General features: G+C 36.0%; 1 protein-coding gene across 26 annotated transcripts in view; it reads left to right on the top strand.

Moving 5' to 3' along the window:
- Nucleotides 1–25,659, top strand: part of NRCAM (neuronal cell adhesion molecule) — a 110,258-nt gene that overhangs the window by 37,307 nt on the left and 47,292 nt on the right. For 16 of the 26 annotated variants that reach the window (XM_072401503.1, XM_072401496.1, XM_072401487.1 and 13 more), the window contains exons 1-5: nt 5,975–6,133; nt 21,918–22,109; nt 23,513–23,530; nt 23,835–23,940; nt 25,334–25,530. In XM_072401503.1, the coding sequence (XP_072257604.1) occupies nt 22,022–22,109; nt 23,513–23,530; nt 23,835–23,940; nt 25,334–25,530 (409 nt within the window). In that variant the 5' untranslated portion in view covers nt 5,975–6,133; nt 21,918–22,021. Of the gene's footprint in view, nt 1–5,974; nt 6,134–20,473; nt 20,552–21,917; nt 22,110–23,512; nt 23,531–23,834; nt 23,941–25,333; nt 25,531–25,659 lie in introns of those variants that run through there. The other 10 variants (XM_072401502.1, XM_072401495.1, XM_072401491.1 and 7 more) reach the window with 5 other exon arrangements.

Below are 25,659 nucleotides of genomic sequence, written 5' to 3'. Positions count from 1 at the left end.
TTATTTATGACTGCATCTTCAATAATTAATCATGTAGCTGCTTTTACAGCTGCTAAGTACCTATGCATACTGTACATCCAAGGGATATTTCAGTATCTGAAGGTGCACTGTGCCTTGAAGCAAATCTGGAACATATGATGAAATGTTGTTGTAAAGAATACTGAAGAAAAAAACTATTTAATCTATAAATGAATGAAGAACCTTCTTGGTTCCTTTGATTAGCAAGTTAGTAAGGGTTGTAAGTAGTAATGCTTAGCTAACTTGCTTTTTCACCGGAGGAATGATTGCCAACCAGTACCAGAATTCAGGAAGTACTAAAAACAGCTTCTTGCAAACTGGAGTTTTCAGATTTCAGTTTTCATCACTAATAAATGGAGCTTATGATACTTTTTTTCAGTACATAACGTTGTGATTGTTAATATTATTAATAAAAATATTCTAAAAAATTGAACATCTTTGGATTTGCTCATTGGCTAGAACTCTTGCCTTTGCGGCACAGGGTACTATGTTTAAATACCAGCCAAGATGCTATCTGCAAGGTGTTTGCATGCTTCCCTTTTTCAGTTTTCCCCTACTTCCCAAAGACATGCAGTGAGGTTAATTGGCTTTACCCAAACCAACATTGATGTGCTGGAAAAAAATGCAAAAACATTTTGTTTTGAATGTTAAGCTTTTATTGCACTATTAGGGTTATATTTGATAATCAAAACATCTTTTGCTCAGGCTTCAGAAAGATAATGATAATATGACACATCATATTTCAAGCTGCTTTCAAGACGTCTGTGGACACATTATGTGCTGCTGTGTAGCTTTGTGAGGAGTCAGTGTTTTGTTGGCAATGGACTCCAGCAGGATGCCAGGAAGGAAAAGGTCTTCAGAATTATGTGGTGTTTATTAAGTCTAGTCCTGGAGTGATTCATTGGGCTTGGTTCATTCTGATTCATCCTGGTTAATGAGGTTTCCCATTATTTCTCTGTGCTTCCAAAATGCAGGTCCACCAATCCATTCCAATTTCTGTGATCATTTTTTGGTCATTTTCACCAATCATGTTTGCCTTTTTGTTTATCTACACCGGTCAGAAGCCTAACTCCTTTTTCCAAATTTTTAATGAAAAAGGCAATTTGCTCTGTAGAAGACAATAGTGATCCATCTATATATACTGTGCATATATTTTTAGACAGTTGTGATACAGATAGTACAGGTAGTCTTTGGGTTATGTTTGAGATAGGGGCTGTAGGTTTGTTCTTAAGTTCAATTTGTATGTAAATCAGAACAGGTACATTATTTTAATAAATACAATTAGGACAGATGTTTGTCTCAACATAATATTAGGCAGCATGGTCTCAGTTACTGTTTAAAACCCTCACTGTGAGCTAATCACAAACAAAGCAAAAAAAAAGCCTAGACATTAACTTCTGGAACAAGCTGTGCTTTGATATGCAAAACAACTGCAGAGTTTGTCTTGGTCATTAAAGGGTTACAAGGACTTGCAGAGGAGCTCAGTCTCAGCTGTGCTTAGCAAAAGATTTCTTCTGGAAGTCAAGCAAACCACCCCCCTCCAAGCCTCCATGCTGCACACCAGGGAGCAGGGAAGCCCTGTTCGTATCTAGGAGTCGTCCTTATGTCCGACAAGTAGTATGAAGAGACATAGCTGGTGAAATAATCATACTCTAATGAGCTACTTAAAACCTAGAAAAATGAAGGTAAAAATGGGTTTCTTTCTGTTACACATGAATGGGAGATGCAATTGCAATTATCAATAACTGTACCATTATCATAGCCAAATTCCCTAGTCAGCCATCACTCTGTGGTTAGACCAACTAGTACATTTTTCATCTACCTAACTAAGCCACATGCCAGTAATTCTAAGTGATTTAACTACAGTATCAGATCAATGGGTTAATGTATTGTCTGAATTGTCCCAGGAATGTAGTCAAACATTTGCAGATAAATGTGTACATTGATCATATGTATAAAACAGAAAAACAGCTTGAACAAAAACTGTACTTTGAAATAAAACCCCAATCCCATGCCTTGTCCACAATTTACCATTATTCTTTATGGTCAGGCTGCCGCTTTTGTAACTTGATACAGCCGGGACCAGAGACCAGAGCATTGCGCCATATGGTCTTAGTTGTCCAGCGCAAGAAATTTTTGTGTGAATTTGAGGTCTTGGTAATATAGGGCAATTGTGCAGGAAATAAAATCTACTCCCTCCAGAAAGTGTATATAAATATATATCTTCCCCCATTTTGTGCTATGTTGTCTTTCCATGGTGTTTATAAAGTAATTTCCAGTAATCTCCATTCCAAAAAGTTCAGAATATTCCTCTTGTGGGCCTATTTTTTTTTACATAAGTTTACATTAGTTTCTTACATAAATGGATGTTCAGGAGCAGGCTATTCAGAAGCAGGCTATTTAGTACAAAATAGGGGGTCTTGATGTCTGTAGTGCAGATATAGGGATGTAGGGAACAATACAATACAGAGCACAGATATGAAGTATTATACTTACTTGTCTTGGTGCTTGTACCTCACTCCTAATTTATTTAATTCTCCTGATGGTGTTCTTACAGATTTATCCATACTAGATTGACATACAATTCATATTTGTTGTTTGGTTTTCTGCATGATTTTGCATGCACATATTTAGAAGTATGAAATGATACATGAGCAGTCCTTTTGATTCACTCATCCCTACTCCTATACGCAAGTTTATATGACATTTTGTCACAGGATTGAAGTAATCTAACACTTCTGTTCAACTGGAAAAAATGTTTTATTAGCTCATTGCATATAAGTATCAAGTGCCAGCATGTACTGACAGTGTAACTATCAGCATGAATCAGACTGAAATGTTTCTGCAATATGTGGTATACCCTGTACTTTTCTATTGGAATAGGTTTGTAGTGGCAGATTAGTTTTGGTCCTTTGATTGCAGTGGTAGACTGAAAGAGATTGGGTTGGTGTCAATGCTCTGGGCTGAATTCAGTTTGTCCAAGATACCTTTGGTCTGTACAATGTATATAAAAGTGTTCTTAAACATGAATACATAAATATAATATGTTGCAGCTTACTAGATATTAGCCATAGTGGCTACATTAGTTTACATTTTTCACTTTTAGTCCTTTATGTTCACCTGGTGATCCTGCTTATTAACTTCTTCTTGTGTATCTAGGCTGTTCTCATGAGTTGGACTATAATCATGCACACCTCACTTCATCTCCCTATCACATTATGGGTTTGATTTGTAGTTTATAACATACAACACAAGTCCAGAAAAGTTGTGAGGTTGTGGTGTGGTAACCTCTTGCTTTAGCCCCTGAACTGCTATCTTGGGTGAGATGCTATATGTAGCATCTAAGCCATGGCAGCCCATAGAGAATGAATGGGGGTGGCAGTGGGCAGTTCAGTAATACCTTCTTGCTTGTTGTTTAATAACCAATGCAGCGGTTCGGGTGGCCATGTGGCTGTCAAAGTGTAAGCTACTGGGAGCTACACAGCAAGCGCTGTTTCTGATCCAAGTTTGAATGTAGCCTTAGTGTAGTAAAACAATATAAAGAGTATTTAAACTGTCTCTAGGTTTTTGGCTGAGGAATGTATGGAGATAGCCATCAACCCTTCGAACGTTTATTCTCATTTCTGTGCTCCAGCAGATAGTGTGAAGCTGCTTTGTCAGAAATATCTTATCGCTGTTCAAACTGACATTGCTGATCAGAGCTCCTACTTCTAGAATTGAAAAATTTCTACCTTAAATTCATTTTCAAATGCAACATGTAATGATCAGAATAGGCCAGGGATTGTGCAGGAAAGTGTGTTCACAATTGATATCAGATAACTCCCCTTAACATCCCATCTTTAGTTTGCTTTGGGAAAAGGGTGATGTGACCGTAAATATTAATTTTGCCTTTGGCACAATGACATTAGCTCATTCTGGTGGTGCAGCCACATCACTTTTATCATTAGACCAAGTCATATTTGCTGTGCATTTTTCCAGCATGCAGGTGGCTGCAAGAGGCTTCAGAGTAATCAGATTCTGCCTATGGGCTATCCTTAAGCTAAGAGCATGAAACATGGAGTGTGAAAATGGCATACCAAAATGAGGTGTTATTCAGGGTCAAACTACATGTTCCTGCAGCTCAATTCACTACCTTTAAGTGTTGCAGTTCTATCATCCTAACTAGTAGGGATGATGGAATCATCTGAATCAGAAAACAACCTGCAGTACAAACCTGCAAAATCCAAATTGTGAATACCAGTGTTCTCCACAGCACCTTTTAGCCGGGTGTACCACCCGGCACTTTTCAGTAGCCACCCAGCTGTTTTTCAGTGGTTACTTAAAATTTGGGTCAATTTAAAACATTTCTGGGGGGAATACTGAATACTGTATCCAAACATACAAAAATATAAGTTTTGGTTTGAGTTTCACATTAGACGTGATAAAAAAAACAGTCTTCATGTTTTTTCATCAGGCCATGTATTTTATGCCATATCTTAAGTACATTACACGTTACAATTGTACAGAACCTTTGTTAGTCAAACCTAAAAGACTGCTCATCTTGTAAAATACAGTAGCCTTTAAGCTATTGCTGTCATTGAAAGAATTTGAGTATTTTTTTTATGATTTTCTTTTGTTGTAAGCTCAAAAAGCATCATAAGTGATGTGCATATTGAAGAGAACCAGGTCACTGTGCAAAGACTCTTTTGCCTAAGGGATGGATCATAGAATAAGAAATAGTCTTAGAAATGGCAAAATAGTGTACTTTTTTCCTCCATGTCTTCATGAATGTATACCAAATGTCAAAACAGTGAATAGTATTGCTATGCTGACATGCTGAACAGATGCATGCCAGGGAGACGAAATCTACAGTACTATGATGTACAGGTAGTGCAAAGAGCAATGATGACTTATTAGGTATAGTAACCAATTACATTTGACCTTTCAGTAAATTGGAGCTTTAAAAGATGACTGCTGATTGGCTATTATGACCCATTTTCCCTTTGCATGTTGCTTTTGATTTATTTAAAAAGCCAACAGTGCATATGAATATGTAAATATAGCATGCACACTAATAAGCATGCAAAAAGATAGCTTACTGGATGAGCCAAACCACCACCCAGTCATCTAAATATTTCAGCAAGTGTTCTGTATTTTTCAATTCATTTTCTAGAATAAAGACAAAACTTTTGAATAATGTCATCAGTTTTTTTCTAGTGTAAATAGCAAAGCTTTCCTCCTTAACAGGCACGCATACTATATGCACATACCTTTAAAATATTAATCTGTGCACATTAAATGCTAAGGTTAAAGATAAGTGCACTTACCTTAGCTGCCCCTCTCCCTTCCTCTGCACTTTCAGCTGTGGACAAGTCCTTCATCAATTTAATTGAAGGCCATGCATGACTATAGCTTTGGCCAGAGGCCATGCATCTTAAGAAGTCCTCACAGTGAAGATGTAGGTAAGTGTAACCTATGCTGTTCACTGCACTTCTTTAATTTAGAGAAGCTTGCTTAGTAATGCAGTCCAAAGGATGCTGAACAAATATGTATACAAACCCCACCAATCAAATTTGGATCGAAGAATAAAAAATTAAAGCTAATTTCCCCTTTATGTAGTTTATACTGTAGTTTAGGTTTATTGCCTCTCTTTATATTTACTGTTTCAAACAGCTGAAAATATTAAGTTTAAGTCAATGAATGTACAAACTGAATAAAATATGTTTAACTTCATTGTATCTTTTGTGACATTTAAAATGATGAAATTTACAATTTACTTTTAAAAAGCCTAAATTGAAGCTAATGCTTTGTCATGAAACAGACACAATAAGGGAATGAACCCTCCTTTGTATTGTCATGGACCTTGTGCTGATCAGTCATTGAAGCCTGGGAGGTCCACGAGGCAGAGGATTGGCTGAAAGAGTTCTCTCTCTGAATGTCACTGCACACACTGCTAGTGGAAGGCATTTATCAGCAGTCTTGTCAGTGGGATTACCAGGCACAAAAATGCTCTGTCTCTTTCATGTAACAGGAGAAAATGACTAGCTATTACAAGACCGTTGCCAATCGTTGATTCTCATGAGGAATTTTATGAGTCAGTAAGGCTGGCATCCAGGAACAGGTGTAATTTTACCAGGTAAGAATGGCATATTTTTTATTGCTGTACAACATACTTTGTTTAGTTTGGTTTTTATTGCGTTCTAAACTTTTCCCTTTGCCACATTATGGCAATATTTAATATAACGTCTGTTTTGGTTCAGCACTGTTATAATATCAAAATAATTAGTCTTTTTTTTTTTTTGGAATAGCATACTGTTATTATGAGCTCTATTTAAAGCAGGGATCCAGTTTGGGAGACCCTTTGTTCCATGACACCCTTCCCTGCAGAATAAGTCTTCAGGTCAACCTAGTTATGTCACAAGTTCCTTCTTCTGGCAGCAGTGGGTAGTGATCAGTACAGCTCAGAATGTTGCTTACGTAATATGTGCAAGCGGTATTATGTGCAACAGCAGTACTATGAGCTAAGGCCAGTATGATAATATCATGGTAGCCTGGGATCACAGGAAATGGGTTAAATGGCTCTGGCCATGACCTAACCAGATATAATAAATACAGTTAGTAGAAAAAAATGCAATGGAACAAATCCAAAATAATTAAACGATTATATGCAGTTATTATTTTTCTTTTTATAAAATCAGGTGATAGAACTGTACAAGATATTGTTGTGATTTTAGTCTATTTATAACATTGTTCTACATATTATCCTTAGAATACCCTTGGCTGACCAATGTTTGTCATGATTGAGCATGTCTAACAATCAGAGGTGACAACAGCCGACTCGCTGACGTCCACCAACCATAACGTTTGTGAGTGAGTCAGCTGCAAAGATCTGACTTACATTTTAGGCACACTATAAAGATTTGCTTTCAATATTAGAATACTGACAGTGGTACACTTGTTATTTGTTTTTACAGTTGCATGTTGCCACAGATCAGAAGACTATCATTATGAAGTCTTTAAAGTAATTGACAATATTGTTTTGTTAACTGAAAAAGCAATTTTCCCAGATGCTTGTATAGAATAGTTGTAAATAGTTATCACTGAGCTTCCTACAATAGCTATTATTATTTTGGTCATGATAAACCCATTATTTAAGGTTAAACACTTTGTTACACTCAAAACCCTTGCTGCTATAAAACTGTATTTCATCTCAGAATACAACCCTTAATCCAGCTGAGAAACTGAACTGCCAACATAAACCATTGTCTGGAAGCTTGGCTAAACTTACCATTGTGTACTATAGGCTCATGCCAATAAGTTTCTCAAACTTCTACTGTGCACACACCAGAAACTGGATGTCATTCTAACAGCTGGTCCTTGTCCAAGTTAAAGGATGCTGATGGTGGATCATGTAGTAACAATGCATGCAATAATAACATTCTTTTGCAAGCTTTGTTTATAAATACATATTGCAAATAGTATTGTTACAATAATTTTTTTTCCCGTTGATTTTCGCCATTAATTTTTAGCTAATGATATATAAAGTCTAAAATGAGCCACTTTAAAAACCTAAGGTTTTACTTAGTTTTTTGGGGCCTCTATTTTGCTAATCCGAAAGGAATTTATAATTCATAGGCATTTCGTGCATCATTAAAAAAACCCTCTAAGGATATTATTTACTGTTTGTGTCCCATTAGGGAGACATCACTTTCTTCTGGTAGTGAGAGGAACATGCTATTAGGTAGGGGATTCTGATCTTAGACAGTTGTCACAATTGAAAGATTTTGTTGACAACAAAAATACACAACATAATTCAAAAGCTTTTATTTAATTTGTCATTCATTAGTGACTTTGTCAGGCTTTGATTTAGAAACAGTATTTTAGTGTTATTATAAATATAATAAACATCTCCTTCCATTGTGATGCAAGTCAATATTTTTATTCTGTGTCATCTTTTTATTTAATACAAGTCGGTGATTCATATGGTTTATCATTTCTCTCTTTTTATAGGTTGTGTATTTTATTCTCTGGATGCTCATTATGTGAAACAGTCGGTACTAATATGCAGTGGCATGGAAAGAGAAACAACAGACACTTTAGAGAATTTCTGCTTTCATCATATTTGTAGCATATTGACAGAGCATAATACAGTGCTGAATCATACTAAATCACTTCCTGCTTCACTTATCCATTATGCTATCTTTAAGCCTATTGTAACCACTGACTGTGAACAGGTGTGTAAGGTTTTCAGCATTTCTCAAGACAGGCTACTACACCTAATTGATTAGAAGGGGTACTGACCCAAGGAAAAAATCTCATTCCTTTGAATGTGAAAATCCATTAATGTATTTTCACGAGCTAGTGAGAGAGGACCAGAAAACTTAGGAGGGTTTTTTCTGGCACCTGCTTACATTTCACAGCCATTCATTCTTTGCCCCAAAGCTGTTCTTTGTCCTGACCAGCCTAATTGTTGTTGTTTCTTTGATTGCCATTGGTTCTTAAGCTAGCTGTACACAATGCAATATTGTTAGTTGATTAAGAAAAAAGTCTAAAACGATCAAAAATAAACCAAAACTGTTTCATTTACAATCAAATTTAATATTTAGGCAGAATGTAGACTGAAAATTGATCTAGCAAGGTTTTCAATATTACAGACAGATTTAATGGAGAATTAGTCAGTTAATAAACACGTGGATGGTACACTGAATACTTGTAGATGATCACAAGGCTTGATTTAAATGGAATGTAATTACAATTGTAAAATGGAGAGAACATTTCATAGTGTATTCTTAGCATTAGATGCATTACTCCACCAACCAGTCGGTTAAATAAATAAGTATAGTATGTTAAACATTTATCAGAGTGCACTAAAAGTACCTGAGCAGCAAGGTTTCTTTTGGATCCTTTGTGGGGATTCTCTTCTTGATTTGCAATTCTTGCTGCTTTTGTAGGTACAACCCCAGTAGCCTGTTTTGCAATTCATGTTTAAAAAATAAATGTGCATGTCTACCATTTATCCTTCTACTCCTTCCCTAAGTGCATACAAATGGAAGAGAAATACTTATAAACCCAGGCAACAATTGTTGTTAATCTGTTAACTTCTATAGTCCATGAATTAAATATAAACAGTTCTTTAGTAATGGGAAACTTATTAATCATGTTTGTAAAAATAGGAGTAGGGAATATAGTAAATAACAAAGCACAAGGCCATATTACCTGCATTGGGAGTTAGGTGTGGTTTTCCTGGTTAATATTTCATGAACAGATATTGTTAATACAGTATTCCTTTTTATAATAGAGACTTCTCATGAACAAACCCTAATTGACCAGATAAAGTATAGCACTTATGTGGGCCCTCCTTCTTCTAATAAAAAGTCGGTGTGAACAAATTAGTTTTAATATACCATCAAAGTTGAATGTTTTCTGGTTGAGCACACATTGCTGGGCATAAGCTACAGTAATCAGGTTGTATTAGTGATATGATACATCACGTTAGGCACATCATGGGATGGATTTTCAAGCATGAAAATGTAAACAGTTTGGGAGCAAGATTGGGAATTTCATAGTGTCACTTTTGCTTCTTGTCAAGCCCATGAGGCTGATGCAGAGAGAAGAGGACTTGAATGGGGTCACAGTGCCCCGCAGCTTTGTATTATATCAGGGAGCTTGCTGGAGTTCCCAGCTGTTTGTGTGTCTAACACATCAAAAGTTATACTATTTAGAAACCCAATTACTAAAATCACATATAAGCCTCTAAGTAGTTTTAATTTCACTTAAATTTGCAGCTTTTTAAAATGATAGATAGTGATCCTGCTATTAAACAATGGGTATACCATAAATGAAGTATCCTTAATCCCCAACCCCCCTACACTGACCTAAACTAACCCCACACGTCTATTGTGCCAGTACAGCACCAATTACTTCTATGGGGCTCTGTCTATTCTCATATACCTTGTAGGCAAACGACCCATAGAAGTTAATAGAACTTTACTGTGCAGGTCGTGGCAACAGAGTGGTGTGGGATGTTAATAAATGATGGACTCAGTGCCTGGATCTTAGTTAGTACAGAACTGTAGATAGGGAGCATTATTTAGTTTAGTTTGGGGGGGGGGTGATTAGGGCTACCTTAATTAAAGTATTCTTATTCTTCCTGTACACTTCCTGTTAAAGGGCTACCCTGTTCTGTCCCTATCACCTCACACGTAACACTTATTTTATGAAACATAAAAAAAAAAATATTTCTTAAAATATAAAGCTAACTAAATACAGTTTACATATATCCTCTAATTTACTTAGGTAAAGATTCCATTCACAGTCAGGAGAGACATGGAAGGCTCCAACTTTAAAATCGTGTTTCTGTTCACAAATACATTTAGTTATGAGATCTTTAAAAAAAAGTTGTTTATCCCACAGTTAAAAGCTTGTCTCAGACCACTTACTGGTCTTTTCTAATCTGTGCCTCTCATAAAACAGATGCCGCCCAGATATGTAGCTCGCCCCTCTGAGTGGATGTCTTGTGTCCATACAATGACATGGGGAGGGAGGGCCACATTCAGAGACACTGAACACAGTACAAGGCACTGTGAGAAGAAGATAGATATCAGTATTCAGTGGTGTAGGATGATAAATAGACTTTAAAGTTACTGAATAGGTTTATCCTCACTGAAAAGTAAATGACAAATTATGCTTACAAATATGGCCATTGAATGATATGCAATGACATGAAAAAAGGAAGTCTTAGTTATATCCTATTTAGAATACTTTTTGGTTCAATGTTTGTGATATTGGTGGTCCTTATAGGTTTTGGGGTGACTTTTTATATTTAAAAGCTAATTGGAGTATGTCTTGTTCCTCAATAAGTAGTAAGAATAATATTTAAGGTATATTTGATCGTTTTGATCGCTCAATTTTTATGTTTATTTGGTAAAGAATCTTGTAGTCTACTTCTTTCTACATCTACTCTCTACATCTTCAGTCCTAAAATATCAAGCTGTTGATGTCAGTTAATAATTGACCATGTTTGTAGAACACTCATTCCTTCTCACCGATTGGTTTGGGCAACAGCCATTCAACGTTTGTTTCGGGCTGATACAGCTCTATGGACACATTTGCAATCTAAAGCAGTCAGACAGATAATAAAAACCTCGTGCTCAGCACCAATCATGTCAGATACTTGCTCTCCTGTGCCCTTATCATAGCCATGTAAAATACTTTTGAAATCTTTTATCTTTTTCAGTGTATTAGTATGTATTTTTGTGGGGGTGAAGATGAGATTTAGCAGGCAGTAGTCTGGTCCTACAGACTAAAACATATTTAAAGAATGCTGCATGGGGTCCTGCTGCTCACTAACACTGAAAGGTCAGGTGCATCATTGTGTATCTATTGACTGTAATAGCCATGCCATTGCTCCCTGGGGGTTCTTTTGGACTGATATGCATGAGCACTTTCCTTAGTTTAGTTCCATAGGTAGATTTCAGTATTTTTAATTCTACTGGTACATATTTGTTTTAAGCTTTATTAGGCTGTAGTGACATTGGTTACCCCATTAATACAATCTTGTATTTGTGAATTTTATCGTTTTACATCTCTGAACTCCTGAAAGCCTTTATTAAAAATTGTGTTGAGATTCCTCTATAGTAAGAAGTTGAGCCTTGCTGAAACCGTTTCATTACAGTTTGCATTGACTGCTGGTTTAATACCTTTCAGCAGTCTTTGCAATCTGCTCTAAATAACGTTAGCAACTATTTCTAATATTGGTTAGTTCCTACGATTTGCTCCTGTAAAAAATTACCCTGAAAATATATAACAATCAATTTTTGGCTAAACCTTTCATATCAATTCTCCTTAATGAAATGACCAGAAAAACTGTTATAGGATGTCCCCAAAGTGATTGCTAGTTTTACATTCTCCAGAATTTTCTCCCAGCTATCATTAAAGATTGGAAATTATTGCACCCCATTTTCCATTTAACATCAACAGCCTTGCTCTCACTGTTTTTTGGGGTGGAGTTTATCCATGGGAGGTAAGTTTTGCAGGTTGGGAAAGTTTATACTGTGAGCCTGATTTAATAAAGCTCTCCAAAACTGGAGAAGATAGACTATCATTGGTGAACCTGGGTTATCCAGTTAACATGGAATGGTTTTCATAAAATAATTTCTTATTATTTGCCAGATTTCTTCAATCCATGACCTAATCCATCCAGGTTTGCTGGCTCATCTAGGCTCACCAAGGATAGGCTATCTCCTCCAGTCTTGGAGAGCTTAAATAAATCAGGCCCAGTATTTAACATATGAAACTTCTCTAGCTTTGTAATGTTTACATCATAAAACATTTTGTAGAAAAACTCATGAAACAAGAACACTACGCTGACCTTTTTTCCATGGATCTTGTGTCCAGCTGCCTTTATAAAGGTTTGGCATTGCTGCTTCTTTATAGACCAGCATTGTCTAGTTCAGTGGTTGCCAACCTTTTCGGTCCCGCAGACCACTACAATCACCGGATCCCAACCACGCATGCCCACTTTCCCGAACCTGGGAACTGTACTGGGGGCGTGGTCTGCGGCTCTGGCCGGTGTGTCCCCCCAGTGGGGTCTTTCTCCTGACCAGTAGTTAGGAAGGCTTAAAGCTCTTCACTTATCCCATTCTAGTAAGTATACAAGAATAGATAGACATATTTGCAATGTATAGCTATTGTCCATAGCTATACATTAAGTTAAGATGCACTAATAGCTTTCAGGAAACATAAACAGCATAATATGAGCAGGCCATACTTCGGCTTCAGTCAATCATTAGTATTTAGCATAGCATGACACTAAAATCAGAGAGCTAGTTCTTTGAAAAAGGTAACATAAATTAAGGGATAATGACTACTCATTATTAATCAATAAAGCACTATTAAATCCAGTTATGTATTTATTAAAAAAGATGATTAAAGGCCAACTCAGGGCTGACCACAAAAATGAATGTGCCTCCCTTCCCAAAAGATTTGGAAACGAATATGTGTTTTTTATCAGAGGATAATTTAAAAGCAAGGGGTGAGTACCTTAATCTACAGTCCCACAGTTTTTTTCTAGAGTCATATAAAAGTTACTACCCTCATCCTCATATACACCAATAACGTATAAAATGGATCCAATCATGCCCTTCCTTTCCCTTATTAATTTAGCCGTTCGTATTATATTCCTGCAGACTCTCCTCATGTTTTATCTCTCATACCATTTACTGCTTTTGTTGTTTGTTCATAGACTTTTTGTATTTTGTCAGTATATTTTTGTAGGCAAGGTCTCCAGAACTAGACACAGTATTTAGGAGGGGTCTAAGGATTTATGTGAGGAATATAGGACTTCATTTCTCTTGCTAATCATTCCTCTACTACTGCACCCCAGAAATCTATTCACTTTTCTGCTATACCATGAGAGAAAAGCACTCTAAATCTTTTTCATCTTTAGTTTTGGGCAATTCTCTACAACATACATTGTACTCTATGGGTGGATTGTTTTTCCCTAGGAGCATTATTTTGCATTTACATTATGCTGACTGTTGGACTGTTTCTCATCCACTGCCTTCTGCAGAGCTTAACTTCTGTATTCATCCACCTCACCCATCACATCATACTACCTGCTACACCTCTCATCTATTATATTCACCCTGCGCACTTTTCACATCACATCACCTACAGTCCAATCTTCCAGCAATTGCAAATCATGCTGCATATTGGTTACACATATTGGTTACAACTCCGGACCCTGTGTAATGAACAAAAATACATGTTTCGCTCTTCAAACTTTTAATTATATTGCTTAGAAATTTAGTAGAACAGGACCTAATACAGAGCTTTGTGGTAAACCACTAATGACTGGTCTCTAAGTAAGTTTCTATTAGTTTTACTACTATAGATGTTAACCTTCTGACCTGTAGTCTGGCTTACTACCCTTCTTGTGAATAGGTGCAATATTAGCTGTGTGCCAGCCATCTTGTAGAAATTGACTAATTAAAAAAATGTTGTTCGAAAACTATAAAGCGAGGTTTTAGAACTCTGGGATAAATACCATCAGTACCTACTGCTATAAAAACTCTTAATCAGGGAGGTCATTATTGCAGAAAGGCACAGGTATTGTCCCTTTTGCAATAATTACTCCTACCATCTGATCATTCTAGGTATCCTTCAAAAAAGCTGATGGGAACAGCAATCCCGGCAGAAATTAACTCTGTCAATGGTCGAAAATCGTATTGGAAATTGAAAAAGGAGAAAGATAGCAGCACCCTGCGACAAGACAGGAACAGGTGAGTATTGCAGGTGTAATTCTGCTTTAAGTAATGGATAAGCAAGTTCATCCTCTACCCTGTTCTCTAGAAATCCTGAAAGTAACCCTTTACTGTTGGAACTAGTATGATCCTATAACTTGTTTTGTGTGGTGTAAATCCCCTATGAATTGACTGAACAAAAGTAATTATTTAAATGATTTAATATATACCCTAAAAAAAAATGTTGTACCCAGTTCATATTTTTGTGATCCAATAGTATCTTTTTCACATCTCTTTGCTGTGTAGTATGTACCCTGGTGTAGTTATGTCCCAATCATTTGAATGCCTGAACTATTCCTGGCCACTAGCACAAAGGTAAAAGTGATTGTTACACAGTCATTTCTGAAAATTCCAACCTTGCCTGGTGTGAATTGTATTAAAACCAATTGTTGTATCTAGTGCCAAAAATGTGTTTTATATCTACGTTTGTTTTATTATTACCATAAATTTGAGTTAAATGTTATACAAGGACATCACTGAATCAACTCTGTATTATCCCATACGTAAAAATTACAAATGAATACAGAAACCAGAAAGAACAAATAAGGTCAAAGTTTGATGGGTCACCTAGTGTTCATCACAATCCATAACAATAGAAGTTAGTTCTGGATGACAGAGCAGGTAAATCTCTAAGTCCTACAAGAGCGCTAAGTTAATCAGTATCTGTATTGGAATTGCTAATGCGCTATGCCACAAATACAGAGATTCTATTGTATTGCAGTCATTTTGAGGCAGCCTTTACAAAGAGAGGGGTGTGGAAAAAAACAATTCTGGAATTAAGAGCCAAACTTCCCAGATTGCCTTTTCAGGATAAATCCAGTGCTATTGATTAACTTCCCTGCCCACTCACTACTCTCAGATAGCTCAGATAGAAGATAGCTTAACTCTCTAAGCTGCCAAGCTGTGTGACTGCTTCATGTGAAACTGCATTCTCTGTCTATAAATTCGGAAAGTCAGCTGTGTTTTATCTATGAAATGTCAAATCAATACCTACATTGCCAAAAATAATAGTACATTCAAAACAAAATATATAGCAAAATAGTTCTATAGGGGCTAGAACATGCCTAATTATAAAGATAATATTAAATATTTTGCTTGCCTAATGCTATTGTAATTTATTTTTAATTTATAAATACGCCATTTCATAAAATAAATGATTCTATGTATTTTTTAGTTCCAGGCAACAACTTTACTGACTGATTTGATCGCACATAGTAAATAGCTGTCTGGGGACAGTGAGTGGGCTTACGCTGCCACAAAAGCTTTGATGTAGAAGACATGAATGTAGGTTTCATGACCTTGGACAGATTTCTCCCAAGGCACCAGGCATTATATTTTATGTTTAATGTGAAGCCTGATTGTACTAGTGTTTAATAGAATGAATTACGCTTTACTGTACATTAGTCCTGTGAATTGTTTTGTGCATTCATATTCTGACATTTTTAAAACCTCAGTATGTTTTATGGAAGTTTTTTGTGACTTTAGTACTTTGTGTTTGAGCTGTCATGGTTTTGCATAGATTCAGAAATTGATCTGACATATTGCTTTGTCCAGAAAACCTATTTATAACAAATATTTTTTATGTTTGCTGTAGTCAAGTGGCATGACAAAGTTGTGCCTTGATAAGTATCAGCCTTTAAACCCACTGAAAGGGCAGATAATTATAAAGTACACAATAAACAAAAGACACATTCATATTGGTGCTATTAGTACATTTTTATTCTGCATATAGGTTTTGTATTCTCAATAAAAACTGAATTTTTCTTTAGACTGAACTCCATGTAGATGTATTAAGTTGACACTGGCCCAACTGGAATTTGGCTTGAATGTCTTATAAAAAATAAAACACATGCTACAATTGATCATGCAAATTATTCTGCTCCTGCATTACTATATGTTATAGATGTTTTGTTGGGCAACAGAAAAAAAGAATGAACAGGTTGGCATTAGTAGTGCACACATTTTTCACACCCATATTTTAAATTAAAGCTAATATTATTTTGGTGACATTTATATCACTTGTATTGAATCTATGATGTGTCCATAGATAGGCAGATCTCACATAAAGTATGACTAGTTAAACAACTGCCTGTGGAACTGATCACCACTTCAAACACTACAGTCTTTCTGTTTGATTTGGGCATTAAGGGTATAACACATATAGGCAATATAATATGAAGGCTATAGTCACTAGGTGACACTAAGGTATCTCCAGTGTTAGGAAATGTCAGATAAAATTGTGACAAACCTTGCATTGTTCAGTCTAGGAATGCATAACGTTAATCTGTTAAATAAACCAGCTAAGAATAATCAATAATATAATAACCTAATATCCATAACAAACCTCTACTAGTAATTCTGAAGTACCCCAACTTGTGGATAATGATTTACTCTCTTGCAGCATTCAGTGCCAGAGCACTGCCACATAAAGGTGCCATTGCTTAGCCCTTTGCTGTTACTATTAGAAAGTTAGTATTTGCATAGACTCCTGCAGCTCAGGGACCTATTTTATCTTAATACGTTGTTTACTATTAATATTGCTAGCAGTGGTTTACATGCTCCTAATAGGGTCCCAAAGGTAATTAGCAGGTCATACCACAGATGATCCTGCCTTTGATTTGACCATCAAGCAACCACATCAGAGGCACATTTCTCTGTATAAATGTATGACAATATTATATCCAGGTCTTTGTCAACTGATCTAAATGATTGCAGTGTTAATCATAGAAGTGTTCAAAGGATGACTGCATACAGGTTATCCCTTTCAGCTATTGACAACTGATCATTGCAGGTAGAATGTCCGTTAGCCCTAGACCATGTAGCAATAAGAAACTGTAGGTCAAAACACATTAATGACGTTTGCTCTTCTTATATCTTACAAATACCAAAGAGGTTTTTGTAAGATGTCATCAAAATACAGATACAAATAGACAACTCACCTCATTTAGACTTTTTTGTCGACTCCATAATCAGTACTTTATATATTTTAGAGGTGCAAACCCACTGGTATTGTATAGCTTGGGGAGCTCTGATTAGCCTTGTCTTTGTTCCCCATACTTTGGATACTATTCTTATTGCATACATTTCTGAGCATTCTGCATTTTAAATTCATACTTGTGTTCAGACATTAAGCTTAAAAAGGGGGAAAGCATTCAATGTGGAGATTTTTAGGGAATACCCTTTTAAAGCCAATAAACTGCTGTAGGTCTCTTGTCTCTGTGCACAAATAAATCTGCATTGGTCACAGGGATCAGTAAAACTTTCCATCACCCAGTTGTTGACATTTGGTGAATCTTTGCTGGCTGCTGTGCTTTTGCATTATGTGTGATTATTCTCACTAAATCCATGTCACATGTCTCAGCCTTCTTAATCTTAGAACATCTGCTTTTATCACAATAGGAGGTATAATGTGTCTAAGAGTTTAAAGCATTTACATATACTTTACACCATGTAACTGAAAATAATTGTTATTCACTGTATATACCTTTTTTAAGTTTACAATGCTGATGCAATTATCTCTGATTTTGTGGTCCATTCTTGGAGGTCCTATGTCTGGTTGAAATGGGGTTGATGTACAAATTGAGAAAAAAAGTGTGCATTTAAGTGAATTGTGCCATCTAGGTGATATGTAAGAATATGAATTATGAAGAAAAAAGTAGCATGTTTCAGAAGGCAATTACATCAATACAAGGGAAACTGTATTCACCCCAAATAACAAAAATTACTCCAAGAGGCAGAGATAGGCCAACCAGAAGTGACCATGGCTTTTAGACTGGCAAATTTCAAAGGACCTATTTGCATCTATTCAGTTTTGGTTGAACCGACCCTTTTGAGGGTAGGACATTTTCCAAAATGTACCACAAGACCTTCCAGGCCTTTATTTAGAGTGGGCCATCATCTTTATATTAGATAATAGATAACTGTTTATTAGTAGCAGAATGATAAATTGTACTTTCACAACTTTTCAATATAGTTTTTATTATTCATATTTAGCATGCTAACACTCCCATGCTACCAAGTGCATACTTTTCCCTATCATAATATAAAATAGCTTAGAGGCTGAAAATGCATTAGCCTCAATGTCCAGACAATGGGCTGAAGTTCATAAATCTAGGTCATCCTATCTAGGGCTTGATTTAACTCGTTAGTAAGAATGACTCTGTTGGCTATATACTTGTGCAACACTAATTCATTGAAATAAAAAAGCATGTATATTTGTCATATGATGATTCATACTAATGATGATCTCTAAGTTTATGTAAACCCATTATCTAAAATATAAGGGGTTCTTTAAAAAGTTTCCACACTTTTTTAACTCTAATTATTAAGGATTTTTAAAAACATTGCATCACTTTCCCCACCTTCCTCATCGTCATATGACATTCCTCTTGCCCTTAAAGTTTTTTTTAGTGGTCTAGAAAGGTGGAAATCAGATGGTGCTAACCTTCCACTTTAATTGAGAGTTTCCAATGTGCAGTTTTTTCATGATATGCGGTACTTTAGAAAAATAAATGATACGCACTTGGGATTTTCATCTACTTTATTCAGTTTTCATCTACTGTGTTTAGCTTCAATTGAATGAACTTGATGGTAAGGCCCTGTGGGTATGTTGACACTTGAAAAGTAAAGATGAGAAGTAAAAATAGTCATCAGAAATCCTCTGAGTTTACCTGGTGACAGCATTACAGGTGACTCTTTAGCAATGAAGTGTTTGTGATATTCGCACACCTCTGAGTACAGTTTGGGGAACATTGGTTTAAACCCTATGTATGTAATTAGTGATCCAATGCAAATGGGTTTGGAAATAAACGATTCTTTTATTGATTAAATAATTTGTAATAATAGTGATGTTCAAGGACATCTGTAGTATATGTATCAGCAGGTGTCAACATTTAATAAATTAGCAGGGGAAGTAAATACATCATTTAAATACAATAACACATGGCAAGGGGTAGGATAAATAGGACTGCAAGTTAACGGTTGGTTCTTGAAGGTGATGTGTTGGAAGTAGAAATAATAGGCATGTGTAAGGCTCTAACTGACTAGGACAATGAATACATTGTAATGGCTTTGAAGACAGGGTGGAACTCAGCATTTCAAAACAGTAGGTCTTGTAGGGTGTTCCTGGTATGTAGAGTTAGCAACTACAAAAATTGTTGGCATAGGCAGCAAATATTCCTTAATGTGTTTAGGAAGGTGGACTGGCCCATATGGTCGAGTTACCCTAAAGAAGAGCAAATTAGCACAAATTGCCGAAAAATATAACACTGTCCATGAGAGCCAGGTTTTCATTCAGTACATTACAACTTGTAGTAAAGCATTAAAGCTGTGTAGCTATAGACCAGACAGCATTTCTTTGTTGACCCATGGTCATAAGATTGTACAATTGGCACATGAACATTTGAACTGTACTAAAATGAAAACCTGTCCTGGTCAAATAGATTACATTTTCTTATGGATCCTGTGGATGACTGGAAAAGTGTGCATCATTTACTTGGTAAGAAATGGCAGCAGTATGCACTATGGGAAGAAGGCAGGCTGGCAGAAGCAGTGTGACCTAAAGGATCTGCTGATGGCATATTGGAGTCAGTAAAAAAATGCGGCTGCGTCACCCTTAGTCAATATAGCGAACAATCCTTGGAAATGTAACGTAATGAATTTAGGCGCGCAGCTAAAATTGTTTTGTTTAATCAGTGTAGATTTGGCCTTTTATAAGGAAGTAGAGTTATGTTGCCCTGTAAAAATTATGTGTGTTATAAATTCTGCCAGAGGTTCACTGTACTGTAATGTGTTTCCAAGGTTTTGGAATAATATTTACATGGTTGTTTTTGTGAATAATATAGTGATTAATATACATTATAAAGATGTTTAAATTTGCCTTTAGTTAGAATAGTGCCTTGGACACTTTGCACAAGGCTCCAATGATGAATACATCCAGTACTGAAGCAGTTAATATGCAGGCATTCTTTAACAAACTGTATTAAACGATTTTCTTCTGCACTCAGCAGTAGTATGCAGCCAATGTTCAATCAATCAGTTTTTCTACTGATGGATGATCACCAATGTAGTTACTGTGGCAAAGTGCATCGTCACTTAATCACATTTGCTCAGGGGCTTAGGAGAGTTAAAACTGCATTCCGTAGATGTAGGCTAAGAGTGTCATACGTGTAAGAGGGATAGAGCAAAATATTATAATCACCAAGGCACAAAGCCACTGCTTTTGATGTTGAACGCACAAGAGATATGTTGTGGTAAGTGTAATCATGTAGTTTCATAGTTGTTCATAGGAATGAATATGTTTCATAGTTGTGGGCTTCCAAGTCATGTCTCCTTGTTCTCCCTGGTTAAATGATGTGCATGAGTATTTTTTGGGAATTTTTTGGAAATATTGGCTTAATGGAACACATGATCACACCAAAGGCTGTAATGATTCAAGGTGGAATTCTTTTTTGACTTTGCTGGATGCTGTTTATATTTATGGTATATAAATTTAAATAATAAATCTGCTGTGAATTAATTCCAGACCTAAGAAGATATGGGGTTTCTGTAACAAAATTACATTTAGTTTATTTGTGATATTTTTGGGTAAACTCAATCAACTGCAGAATTTCATTTTTTGTGCATAGTGTTGAAGGTTTTTGTTAATTGTACAGTGCATGGTATAGGCAGTTCTAGGAAGCATAGTCTCAGCAGTATTTTGAAATTGTTGATGCCTTAGCAGTTTGAACATTTGTACATTAGACAATCTCTGATTTGTTCTGCAATGTTTCTGCGGTATGTTAAAAATTGCATTTCTATGGATCCTTAGTTATAGACCAGAAGGCTCATCTGTTTAATAGATTTTTTCAAACTATCTATGTTTTCTGAGTTACCTAATGTAATGGGAAGTAATATATAACACCTACATGTGTCAAAACCAATTTGCATATATTTCACATTCCCAAAGATAAAAAATGGGTGCAATCAATATATAATCACAGCTTTATTCTGCCCCAGGGATGCTGGCAATATTATGATCTGCTTTAAAATAGTACTTGGGCTTTAATAAATGAACTGTAGACATGGACCTAACATTTTCTAATTTAGTTTTTCTTTTTCTTTAAATTGCATTTTTGCAGGTAGAAATTTTTGAAACTTCAGACAGTTTTTTTTTAAGTTGCAGGAATAATAATAGGTTTTTGTTTGGTTTCTGATGCTTACCATGGTGCTGAAAGATTTACATAAACTAACATTCTGATTCTGTGCACACTGAAAGAACTCATTCTGAGTGATTCGATCCTTACTATTAAGTGGACTAAATACTTGTAAATTATCTTCCTTTGATGGCCAGGAGATTATGGGAAAAACTGTGATGATTAGTGTGTGTGTCTGTACTAAAGGTCAAAAAAGTGGTCTAAAAGCCATATAGTCAATCAGCCATTAGCTATTGTAAGCTTGTATGTATTTGTGTTTTTGTCCTATTTGTAGAGTTATTTTGGTTGAATTTATCTCGTTACATACAGATTGTTTTATTACCATAGTAATATTTATATTTGGTTTTACAAAAATGATTAAATCATATTATTATCAACACAAGTATATATTTTTAATTTGATTTTCTTTTCTTTCTTTTTTCAGTTAATATCTTCATGATACTGGGCTCCTTTTTGTGAAGGAATTTGTTGTCATAAGAAGAAAAGCTTCTGTCTCTCAGCAGGAGTAGACTAAGGCAGCTTAAAATAATGCAGAAGAAAAGATTATTACCGTGCAGTGCTCCATTGGTCCTTATTCTGTGCCAAGTACTTACAGCACTAGAAGTGCCACTTGATCGTAAGTATCAGTACACTTAAAGTTTGTATTGTTACACAACTATGACTTCTGTCGTAGCTGGGACCCATAATTCCACAAAATCTGACATTTGTAGATAAATGGTTGAACTTACAGTACACCTGTAAAAAGAGAATGTTGGGTTGGAGTAATAGAACAAACACGCAGCAAGGGAAAGACAAAGAAAAGTCATGAATATATGTTCCCATTCTGGATCACTTTGGGGGCCTAAACATGGGTATAAATACTAGAAAAGTACCTTGCTTACTCCACTGCGTACAGTCAGCTAGAGCAAATCATACAGAGCCCACCTTATTTCCTGGCTGATAGACATCTAGCATCATCTGACCAACCCTTTTCATTCATTGGTTTTTCATTTTTTTAAATTCTGAACACTCAGTATCACATGTTATAATACAAAAGCCTATGATTATTAGCATGATAATGAGGAGAAACCAGCAAAGGAAAGATCCTAACATATTAAACTTCAGATTTAAAGCTATACTTCTGTATGCAAGTCATCACTTTCTCTTCAAGTATTTTCAATGCTGTTAAATTTACCCTGACATTACCTAACCTACTTTCCTCTTCCAGAAATGTTTACTGGCCTCATAATAATTGTTGTGGTTCCATTCTTCCATTACATCCAGTGCCACAAGTCTTTACTGTTCTGGTTGTGCCCGTGCTTTACAGCCCCATAAATCTCTATGCAGATGTGCTCCAAGGCCAGAGATGACAGTCCCATATAAGCCGATGGGGCTGTAATGAGGAAGCATGGACAGGCCAATGAAGACTTGAGTCGCTGGATGTAAACAAACATCGGCGCTGTGGTCAATATGGATCTATGGGGAGCCACAATGGGTTAAGCTTGGTCAGGCAAAAGAATTGTGTGTAACAAACTCATGTCTTTGATGGCAAGAGTTTGTTGCTCACTTGATAGTGGGACACAACGTCATCTACTGATGTGACCCAGTAAAAACTGAGATTCTTTTTGTATACCAAGTTTATATTCGAGCATACAAGGTTAGTAGGAATTTGCTTTCCACATGACTAGATTTGTCAATATTCACACAATTTATTGTCTGTTAGTGAATCATACCTATTATCTTAGTGTCACGGAAAAGGACAGAAGTTCCAATTTCCTATTTTTCAGTCCAAGGACAAAAAAATGTTTTAGCTCCAGTACCACTGAAAATGAACATTTTTTTCCATGTATACCAGTTCCTTCTACCTTTATAGTTTTATGTTCCTACTATTTGTTACATATTCAAAGTCCCAATTAACATTTATAGTGTGATAGTTTCAAATATCTGTAAAACAAGGATTTAAAAAACCCTCTTTCCTACTAACAGTCAGTTTTAAATCTTTATCTTTACAACTGCTGATTCTTTCTTAGGGGGAAAAAGCACAACTTCTAGAGCAATGTAAGTTCATATGAAGTGCTATTGTGCAGCATGTTGAGCAGCGGTTGTGTGCTGTGCTGCTTATTACAGTAGCTGGTTTGAGTTTGCTGTGACTGTTCACCTGCTTGCCTTCAGTTACCTTTTTCACTTGTGCACCTTTTAGCTATTTAGCACCTTTCCAGTGAATATTCTTTCACTTTTTTTATTTTGCTGTTTTCCTTGAGTGGTTTTGGATTAAAAAAATATTTCCTATAGCTTCTTTAAATGATATCTAGTTGTATTTTATATGTCCACTAACTATGTTTTTTTTGTTTCTAAAATATAGTACCACAGCCTCCGACTATAACTCATCAGTCACCAAAAAACTACATTGTGGATCCAAGAGAAAACATTGTGATTCAGTGTGAAGCCAAAGGAAAGCCACCACCAAGGTATGTTTTCACAGGTCAAGTGAGTTACTAAAGTAACTTCTGAAATTGTGGATTTGATCTTCTATCTCTTGACATCCAGACATTTACTGGAGTTAAATGTTGAGTTAAATAAGTGTAACATTTCCTTTGTGTTCAAAAAAGGGCATTCATTATATATTCCTATATCCTGCCAATATCCTCCTGGTATGAGGGGGAGGTTGTATTCGCTGAGCAGTTTAGTACAAACCAACACTTCTGACCTGCATCTGGTTCTGAAGTTCCATTGACATTTTATGCCATCTGAAATCATGCATGTGCTACTTAAATTCAGCTTTCAGCTTTGGTGTGTACATGGACCTAATGTCTATGTTACAGATGCAGGCTTCTCTAAGCTCTGCTGCATCAAGACAAATCATATCACACTAGTGAATATATCAGCGGACATCTCGGCTTAGGATAGAGCCAAGTCTGCTGAGCTGATATTTAAAAAATTATATTAGTAATGGATCTAACAAGAAAACCAGATAAGAACCATAAGAACTATGCTAATAGGAAGCTGTGAAATATATTTATTCTAGTACCTGAGTAGACTTTTGAACAGCAAAGCTGAGAATTGTGGAAACATTCTGTATATATCAGTGCTCATTTTATGCACCTTGCAGGGTGCCAGCCAATAGTCTGTCCACACTGCTGTGCTAGTTCATTGCTCATTTCACAGCATGCATTACTCACCTGCTCCTTGCTGCCCCGTTCATGCTCTATCGGCTGCTGTAGTGCTACATGTAGATATTCACAGGCATGAGCAAGGGTTAACCACACCACAACCTCACCGCCATCCTGAACATAACGTTAGTACACACGTAAAATACATACATTTAAATTATTTTACATTCTTTACATGTCATTATTCATTCAGTCACCCTTGTGATTAACTCACTCCCACCACACTTCCAGCATGCTCTATGAACTGTGAATGGGAGATGCAATAATGTTAGGTTTTCCCTTGCTATAAGTGATGTATGGGGCATACACATTGCACTCCAAAAAACTTTTGCCTCTTAGAGTTTAGAAATAAATTTATGTGCGGTGCTGTACAGCCTTATTGGGTACTAGGGAAAGCCGTTTCTGTTTTCTTTTGAGTTAAGGTTCTGGAAAATAGATTGATGTTAAATATACATATTTGATGATAAGATACATATACTGTTTTTAAGAGATAAAAAATGGGCTACAAAGTAATTTTTTTGATCTACCAGAAATTCAAATACTATTATGGGCATTGAATAGTTGCATTTTCTCACACGGTTAATAATATATTTTTTGGGTGACATATTTAGATTACATGCTGTAGTAAGTACTGCTGTTTACTTAGCTTTACCTTCTGTAGACTATTCTTTTCACTTATGTCTTATTGTAGCTTTTCTTGGACACGTAATGGCACCCTTTTTGACACAGAAAAAGATCCATTAGTAACCATGAAACCAAACTCAGGAACTCTTGAAATAAATATAATAAATGGTGGAAAAACAGAAGCTTATGAAGGGGAATACCAGTGCACTGCCAAAAATGACCGTGGAACAGCTGTATCAAACATTATTGTTGTTCGCCAATCAAGTAAGTCATTCTTTGCCAATCATCCTATCTTAAAGAATATACTGTTGAAGTTATTCACCTGCAAACCTCCAAAACTTCAAAACCTTCTTTATTAACTATATGCATTTTTGTTTTCTTTTTGTTTTGTCT

The sequence above is a fragment of the Pyxicephalus adspersus genome, chromosome 2 (assembly GCF_032062135.1).
Source record: "Pyxicephalus adspersus chromosome 2, UCB_Pads_2.0, whole genome shotgun sequence".
Lineage (NCBI taxonomy): Eukaryota > Metazoa > Chordata > Amphibia > Anura > Pyxicephalidae > Pyxicephalus > Pyxicephalus adspersus.
Note: the sequence above shows the minus strand (reverse complement) of the source record. Positions and strands in the feature narration are given on the sequence as shown.